Source organism: Taeniopygia guttata, chromosome 9, assembly GCF_048771995.1.
Source record: "Taeniopygia guttata chromosome 9, bTaeGut7.mat, whole genome shotgun sequence".
Classification (NCBI taxonomy): Eukaryota; Metazoa; Chordata; class Aves; order Passeriformes; family Estrildidae; genus Taeniopygia; species Taeniopygia guttata.
The window spans coordinates 5,498,241-5,507,134 of NC_133034.1; the positions used below are offsets into that span (position 1 = coordinate 5,498,241).

An 8,894-nucleotide genomic window follows, 5' to 3' on the forward strand; every position below is an offset into this window, starting at 1 on the left:
CACAAGGTTTTGCTACAAGCCCAATTCCTATCTCTCATAATTTTCATAAAGATTTTCAGCTTGAATAAGCACCATTCTCATGTGCTGGTGGGATGTGTTTTGGGGAGATGTGCTCATAGCTGAGCACTTAAATAAGCTTGGAAAATAAGCAAAGGCATTGCATGGATGAGTGGAGGCAGCAGCTGGTGGTGGTGCCTTGGGAAGAGCTATCCAAGCTGAGAGTGAGGGGAAGGCACAGTGCTCTCAACTGCACAGCCTCAGAATTCCTCTGAAGGTCTCCCTTGGCTCCTGGGCAGGCAGGTGAGGTGAGTTTATTATATTTATTCTTTTTATGTAAGATGAGTTTATTGTTTTTAACCATGACCACAGCTTTGAGCTGTGAACCTGTTGATAGAACCAGCTTGTGCTTGAACTGTGATCTTCAGTAGTTAAAAACTAAATCAATGCAAGTGGCCTCAGTGAGAGCAACAGCTCTGGGTGATTCAAGGCTCCTAAAATTGGAAGAGGAGCAGCTGCTGATTGTGTGTGCCCCAGGCTCTCCCATCTGCCTGCATTTACAGAGCTGCTGTTGCGAGAGTGCTTGTCCTGACAGATTTGAAAGAGGGGCTGCGTGTTTCGGGCACTGCTGTGCCAAATTCACGTCCCTTTGTCTCGCTAAGCCTTTGGGCTGGGGCACTGAATAGCTGCAGAGGTGGTTTTTCATCATGCACTGGCGGGGGGGTGGCTGTGGAAGCCACTGATCCTCGGCCTCCCCACTCCCAGGGCTGAAGGGAGAACTCCTCTGCTCCAACCTCAGGTGCTGGGCTGAGAGCTGGGGTTGAATTTGAGATGCTTGCAGATGACATTCCCCCCTTCACACAGTCCCCTGAATAATCAGGCTAGCTCAGAGATCGGAGGCTGTGAGGGGAGGAATATCAGGAAATGACAAAGATTTCCAAAAGAGGCTCTTACCCAGAAATAAGTTGGTTCAGCTCTCTTTATTCTGTGATGTCCTTGTGGAGAGTGGGGCAAAAGAGGACAATCAGGAAATGTCAGGGGTCTATATAGGTTTTGGACAGGGTGGGCTTCTCTGGCTCTCCACCAACCCCATTGGGGCAGGAAGGAGGATCCAGGGTTATCTTGATCAGAGTCACAGGGTCCTGGGGAAGGGGAAACACAATGCCCATGAGCTCACTGTAACATGCAGAGACAACCAGGAATCTGGACACTGTTTGATGTGTGAAATCATTCACTTTTTGGGCAGTGGGGAGATGGCCACAAATCCTTCTTTATGTTAGGAGGTGTTTGGAGCAGTGTGGCTCCAGCTGAGGATGTCCCAGGTAAATCTGCGGCCTCTTTGCTGCACAGATGTCTCCATTGAGAGCTTTCAATACAGAGCTGGTCTTTGCAATCCACTGATGTCTGCTCTGAGCACTTGTTTATTGTTCCTTAACTGCATCCTTCACTGCACGGGAGCATTGCCTGATGAATACCCTGTGCCCTCCTTACAAATGGGGTGGGTCTCTAAGAGCCAGCAAGGATTCCTTCTTGTTTAACAAGCTTGGAAGGGAGGGAGCAGCCAAATTACCACCCGTCCTTGGCAGGGGGCTGCATGTTTTGAGTGCATTTGGCAGAGTTTTGGTGTTCTGACTCAGCAAATGGTAACAAAGGGAGGATGGCGAAGCCTTCCTTTATTCCATAATCCTGTTTGCTTTTCTGGAAATCGGCTATAGCCTCAGAATCACTGACTCAATTTTTGGATCCTATTCTCATGACAAAGCGGCTGTCTGGTTTAAAACAAGCCCGTTATAAAAAGGGCACCTCAGATCCTGGCTGTTTGTAACAGCTGCTGACATTCCTCCAGCACAGGGGAGCTTGGCTGGAACGGAAAATGTCCAGAGCTGGAACCAAGGTAGGTTTGTTTGCTGTGTATTCATGATTTTGGCTAAAAGTGCGGAATTTCTCAGGGATGAATTGTGGAGAAACTTTGTTTTGTTCTACTGACAGTTTCCACCTCTGTCGACATGTGGGCAGGGGGAGATGCTTGAAATCCCTCCCCACATGGAGGGAAGCTGGAGCTGAGCCCTCCCAGGTATTTTCCCAGATTTTGTCTGGTTCCTCTAGGTGTGGCTGTGCCAGAGGATGGAGTCAAGCGCAGTGACTGGTGAGGAGGCATTTTGAAGTGGTTCTAAACCAGCAGGATCTGATGCCTTATGAATTGGGGGTGGAGGGGCTGTGCCAGCCGGGAATCATTGTGTTTGTGGTGTGGAGTCTCACGGAAGGGTCCCTTGGAGCCTTGGGAGAGCCTGACTGCCAGGACCAGCAGATCTGCCACATCCCTTTTCCATGGTGGAGCAGAGGGTGCTGTACCAGAAGGGCTCCTGGGCAGTGGCCATGGCACTGAAGGGAACAGTGCTCCCTGAGGGATGCACACCAGCCTTGGCATCTGGTGCAAATGGCAGGGATGAACTGGAATCGGAGAAGGAGGTAGGTTGGGAAGCTCAGCTTCAGCTGCAGCAACATCTCAGGTGGGGATCCAGCTCCTCAAGCTTGGGTTTAGCAGAGCTGAGCTGGCTGATATCACAGAACTTGTACTGGGCAGGGAGAAACAGCTGGGAAAGGAAAGAGGGGCAAGGATTTTGTCCAGTGTCCCCTGTGGAATGTCAAACACAGGAAGCTGTGGGAAGGGCTTCATCTGAGTTTAGCTTTTGGGTTGGATTCCTTTTCGCCTGTGGAGGCTGTGAGATCCAAGGGTCTTTGGAAGCAGAGTGGGATTGGAGGCACTGGGCAATGCCATGGGAGATCTGGTCTTGGATTTCCCGTGTCCTTCAGCTCTGTGGCTCTCAGGGCTTGGGCTGTTGGTCTGGGAAGCAGAGGAGGGTGTGCTGGTGGCTCACAAATCCCGGGGTGCAAACTTTCTGTACCTGAGCCTAAAAAAGGTGCTGGGGAACTGCAACTGCTTCATCCTTGAGTCTCCTGTCAGCTTGGAAATCCTTGAGCACATTCTGCCTTTCCCCTGCCAAAAGCCATGCCCCCTTGGAGCATGCCATGGGGAATTAATGGAATATGTGCTGCTGGGGGGCAGCAAGATGCCCAGAGGGAGTTATCTCCTATTTCTGTATGCTGTGCTCTTGTTTAGCACATTCCAGGGAGAAGAAAAGGGTAAAATAGCAAAATTCCTCACAATCCCGGTGAGTGATCTGCCCTGGAGAGGGATCACTGCTGACAGAGGAGGCACTACTGGATATTTTTTATGGATTTCCTTCTAGCTAAGCTACTGTTGAAAAGAAATATGTGGTAACTCAGTGAGGTGACCAAAGCGAGAGTCTTATATTCCTGCAAGCAAGAGCTGCTCTGGCAAATGTGGTATGTGCCTGATAACCCCCAAAAGACAAGGTTTGGGCATGGAGAGGTCAACAGGGGATTGCTGGGAGCAGAGCTCCTGGAGGGTTTGGCTGAAGGAAAGTGATTCCCCTGCGAGTGAGAGGGGACAGAAAGAAAGCTGCAAACCTGGAATTGGAATCTGTAATTCGTCTGTAATTATTCTATGGGTAAAAACACCAACCTGCTCTGTTGGTGCCTGAATTCTTGCAGGAAAGCTGGGAAGCAAAGGTCTGAAATTAGCTGAGGGTGTGTCTGAAGGGCTGTGCTGGAGAGCAGGGGAGGATCCTTAAATTTAACCAGGGAGCAGCACATTGGTTGGACACAGCTCTGTAGGAATGGCCATATCCTTAACGTGCCTTTGGATTTCTTTGGCTTTGTGGTTTTATAAACTCAGGGAAAATTCCCCCCCTGGAAACATCAAGAAGCTTTGCCAAGCTCCAGTTTAGTTGTGTTAGGCTGGGTAGGGAAGGAACATCACTGAATCCCAGAATAGTTTGGATTGGAAAGGACCTTAAAGCCCATCCAGTTCCACCCCCTTCCATGGGCAGGGACACCTTCCACTATCTCAGGTTCCTGCAAGCCCCATCCAGCCTGGCCTTGAACTCTTCCAGGTTCCCTCTGCCCAGAAAGCAGATCCACAGTGGGCAGAGTTCATCATCAGCCATGGTGGACAGGAGGGGGACAGATGCTGGAGAGAGGGATCAGCCATGCCAGCAGAGGATAATGCTGAACTGGGAATAAATTAATCCCTGCAGAGGGTTTTCCAGGGATGCTGTGGCTTCCTTGACCACTGGCTTCAAGAAGAGGATGACTGGTGATGCGTGACTGCCAAGCCCAGTGAGCAGAGCTTTCAGTGTTGCCTTTGGGTCAGGCTGGCAGATTTTTGGGTGATATCTTTAGGGACAATGATCCAGAACTAGGATCTGGAAAAGGCAGCGGGTTGTGGCCAGGAAGACCTCGCCAGTGTGCTTAACTGCCCAAGAGAGAGAAAACAGGAGCTGGGCATTTCAGTGCTCTCCTTTCATAGCCTTTATTCACTGCTGGAAAGGTCAGAGTGATTTCCAGCTCCCCACTGGAGGTGGGAAGAGTTTGCTCAGGATGTTAGGGGACAGGTTGTTTTGTGTGCACCAAGTGCTTCGTGATAGTGAATCAGTCATTGAAATTAAGAGGGAAAATTGCATTATCCTAATAAATGTCCAGTAACAAGCCACAAAATCAAGAGCATGAATCCTCTGGCAGATCAGTCTGACTCCCCAGATCTCTCGGTCAGGCTGGTGGAACATGCTGACCAACCAGCTCCAGGAAAACCCTGACTAATTTAATTTTTAGCACAAAACAAATGATTAAAAATAAAAAGTGAGAGATTTGTCCTGGATTTGGGTTGAAACACTGGCAATGAATTATTTTTTTAAGAGCAGGGAGGTTACATTGATACCAGTAGCCAAAGCACTGTAGGTGAAGTACAGGAGGTGGGGGTGTGTCTTAATACTCAAACTATGGAAAAAAAATGGGAAAAATGGATTGTGGACCACTGCATGTTGGGTGTGGCCAGAAAGATTCTCTCTAGACCATCTGGTGTTGTGAGCAAGAAAGGGATGCAGTCAAGATAGATGTGATGGTTTGGGAATCCTCTTGGAGAAGAGCAACGTTTGATGGGTAATTGTCACATGGGAGGATCTAAAAATGGGGTTGGAGAAAGGACTGGTCTGGTTTAGGGCTTGGCAATATTTTCATGAAAGGATTTTTGAGGAAAACTGGGTCTCCTCTCCAGGGCTGGCCAGGTGGGTGATACCTCAGGTGGGAGGAATGGGATTTGCTCATCAGCTCCCAAGATCATCTCAAGGCAGGTTGTGATCAAGGATAAAGTGCTTTGGGGTCAGCAGCCTGCCTATAGAGCAGCTCTTGGGACAGAAATGTGGGGATGGATCGTGAATTTGTCAGAGGTTTTGTGGACTTGCAGCAACCAAAGCAGAACAAGCCAACTGCAAATACAATCTTTGGATATCCATAAAACTGCTCCCCACCATGCACATGGAATGCTCCCCTAGGTTCTCCTGGCATGGGCAAAGCTTGTGTGATGTCCAGCTTTGGGCAGTGAGTTTTGAGAAAGGGAGTTTTGGGTTGTTCAAGTGGGAATGAGGATGGGCTGGAAGACATGACCTGGGAGGAAAGAGAATTCTCCCCCACCCTTATCAGTAAAGATCTTTCTGCAAACTCTTGGTAAGTCAGTATAAAGGAAATAATGGAATTGTTAAGGCTGGAAAAGCACTCTAAAGGCCTCAAGTCCAACTGCTAACCCAGTGCTGCCAGACCCACCCATGTCCCCAAAAACCTGCCTTGTACTTTCCATTGACTTCTCACAGCCGTAGTTCAGTAACTCCTGACCTAGAGGAGGTGGGAGGGAATTGCTTTGATAGTGTTTTGCTAGAAAAAAGGACAGGGACTTCTCCGTGGGAGTGTTGTGTTGGGCTGGGACAGAACAAAGGTCTGGGAAGGACAGAACACTGGTGGCAGCTGGAGGCACTGGGGCCAGACAGGTGAATTAGTCTGACTGACTGCAGATGGTCCCGTTCCATGGCTGGACTCGATGATTTCTGACATCTGAAAGGGATCTGCTTTCAGGTATTTCCTGCCATGATGTGGCTGGAATATGGAGGCCTGTGCTGGATGAGGAACCTCCCCACTCTCCCCCCTCTGCTCATTTCAGGTCACCTTCTATGAAGACAAGAACTTCCTCGGCCGTTACTACGAGTGCGACAGCGACTGCCCCGATTTCCACTCCTACCTGAGCCGCTGCAACTCCATCCGTGTGGATGGAGGCACCTGGGTGGCCTACGAGAGACCCAACTATGCTGGGAACATGTATGTGCTGAGCCACGGGGAGTACCCTGACTACCACCACTGGATGGGCCTCAACGACCGCCTGGGCTCCTGCAAGTACATCCAGATCGTAGGTGTCGCCCCTTCCCAGGGGCTGCTGTCACCTACTGCCAGCGTGGGAGGTTTCACCTGGGGGAACGTGGTGCCCATCACCCTGGGGAGCCACAGACAGGGTGGCTGCAGAGGGTTTGCTCTGGGAGTAGCCGAGGTGTTTGGTGTGGGGAGAAGGTGAATGTCTCCCACTCTGGATTGCAGTGGGAAAAGGCAGATGCCTCTGAGTGTGGGTGAGCTCCATAGGGACAGCAGTATAATTTCATTAACATGTTCCTTTAGGAATTTCAGTGGCCAGGCAGGCTGCTCCAAAGTTTGCTTCTTGCCTTTTCCCTGATGTGCAACCAATAGATCCAACAGGCTCAAGGCCTGTGACAGTGGTTTTGCAGGAACATTTAGAATGAGGGGACGTTTCCTCTCTGGCAAGCCAGGACTCCCTTCTGATACAGGGCACTGAATCCGTGTCACCAAACCCCTCTGGGCATGGAGGGACCAAGGCCAGTAGCAGCCCTGGAGTGTCCAGAAACAGGAGGGATGCCTGGAGCCCTCCTTGGCCATGCTTGGAGCAGCCTGGTGCCTCCTGGTGTCAGGAGAGCAAAGGAGATGTGCTCATCCCCTCCTAACTGATGGGGAGAAAGGAACAGAGGGAATGATCCTTTTGGGAAGCCTATGGGGAGGAGCATCCTTTAAAACTGGGATTGTGGATGAAGTGTGGATTGGTGGTGCTGCTGCTGCTGAGGTTTTCCAGCAGTGGGGCAGACAGTGGTGATCCACAGGTTGCTGACTTGGAGCACGGCCATGAATTTCCCACTGCATGGAGCAGGTCTCACAACTGAGAACGGGTTTTGCTTTTCTGCATGAGAGTCTAACGCCCCTCTGAGCCTGTTCTGGCTTTGAGCTAAGTCCCTTTCCATGGGGCAAAGAGAGTTTCCAGCCCATTCAGAGCACTGATCTGGCTTAAGACATGGAGCCAAAACACGTGCGAGATGTAAGAGCAGCACAGCTTCCTCCACCAGGATGAAATGTGGGCTCCTTATCCTGCATATCCACCTGGTCCTGGCTTTCCCTCCTGCCTTGGGGAGACCCCGAGACCCCGCAGAGCTCGGCTGGGGCTGGCAAGGAAGGGGCTGGCTGGGGAAGAGGTGTCCAGGCAGCTGCAGATCAGACGCTGCCGCGCTGCCTTTGGGCAAGGAGCGCTTCCAAGCCCGGTGGGAACCAGCGCTGCCTCCGCAGCAACACGGCCCCGCCGGGGTCAGCAGCTCATTAAACTCCTCTCTGCCCGGAGGAGAGGGGATTGGAGGGGGTCTGGCTCCCTGATGCTCACGTGGAGCACTGAGGGGTTCAAGCAGCCCGGGATCGCGAGACCGGTGCTGCTGACTCAAGCTTATCCCTGTTCTGCATGTGACGCTCTGTTAAAATTTACCCCAGCTGCTTCTCCCTGTGCTTTTGGAGGCTGACGTGAGATTTCAACCCTGTGCTGGGGTGGTTGGTACCTGATCTGAGTCGGGCTGTGCCCAAACTCTGCCCCTGTGTCAGAGCTGGGACGTGTCAGCGCTTCCATCCGATGTTCTGGGTGCCAGTGAAGCCACCCAGAGAAGCTGTGGCTGCCCCATCCCTACAAGTGTCCAAGGCCGGGTTGGATGGGGCTTGGAGCAACTTGGGATAGTGGGAGGTGTGCCCTCTGTCAGCAGGGAGGTAGAATTGGATGATCTTTAAATCCCTTCCAACCCAAACCTTCCCACGACTCTATGATTTTCTCTCTCCCTCACCCCCCCTTTTTTTTTCTTTTTTAATTTTTTTTTCTTTTTCCCAGCCAAGCGGAGGCCGAGGCCACATCCAGGTGTTTGAGAAGGGAGACTTTGGCGGGCAGATGTTCGAAGCCACTGAAGACTGCCCCTCCATCATGGAGGAGTGGCACATGCGTGAGGTGCACGCCTGCAGGGTGCTGGAAGGTGTTTGGGTGTTCTACGAGCATCCCAACTACCGGGGCCGGCAGTACGTGCTGCCCAAGGGCGAGTACCACAAGCCCGTGGAGTGGGGCGCGGCCAGCCCCGCCGTGCAGTCCTTCCGCAGCATCTCCGAGTGAGCCAGCCCCGCCAACGCGCTGCACACCCCCAATAAAGCAACTGAGTCGCTCAGCTCCGCCTTGTCCCGCTTATTCCCGGGGTTTGGGTGTGACATGTCCTGCCTCCTGGAAGATGGGGTGGAGCACAGCCTTCTGTGCCTCATTGTCCCCCCGTTGCCCATCCCCTGTCTCTCTGATCCTTTAGGAAAAAGTCACCCCGATGCTGGAGTTTGTGCTCCAGCCTTTGGCCATCCCGGTGGAGCAGTGGGACCACACATCCCTGGGTGCCAGTTTTCGGTGGTGGCTGCGGGTGGCTGGGTCTGTCATGTCCCTGTGGAGTCCCTGCCTGCTCTCTTGCTGTTCCATGGTGGCTTGGGAGAAGGGAAGAGGTTTTTGCCAGTGCCATGTGTCCTCCTGGACAGCCTGAGCAGGCAGCTGCTGTCCTGGTACTGGATGAGTTTGTGCTTCTCATGATGCATGGGGTGACAGGACTGGGAAAAAATTGAGCTCTCAGATGGAGCTGGAGGGGGACAGC

At 51.9% G+C, this 8,894-nt stretch overlaps 1 protein-coding gene across 1 annotated transcript; it reads left to right on the forward strand.

The window, feature by feature from the left end:
- Positions 1–1,041: 1,041 nt before the first annotated feature.
- CRYGS (crystallin gamma S) lies at positions 1,042–8,432 on the forward strand. Its single transcript, XM_002192971.6, has 3 exons — positions 1,042–1,891; positions 6,071–6,313; positions 8,108–8,432. Exons 1-3 carry the CDS (start codon positions 1,871–1,873, stop codon positions 8,378–8,380), a joined length of 537 nt encoding a protein of 178 aa, XP_002193007.4. The 5' UTR covers positions 1,042–1,870; the 3' UTR covers positions 8,381–8,432.
- Positions 8,433–8,894: the final 462 nt, after the last annotated feature.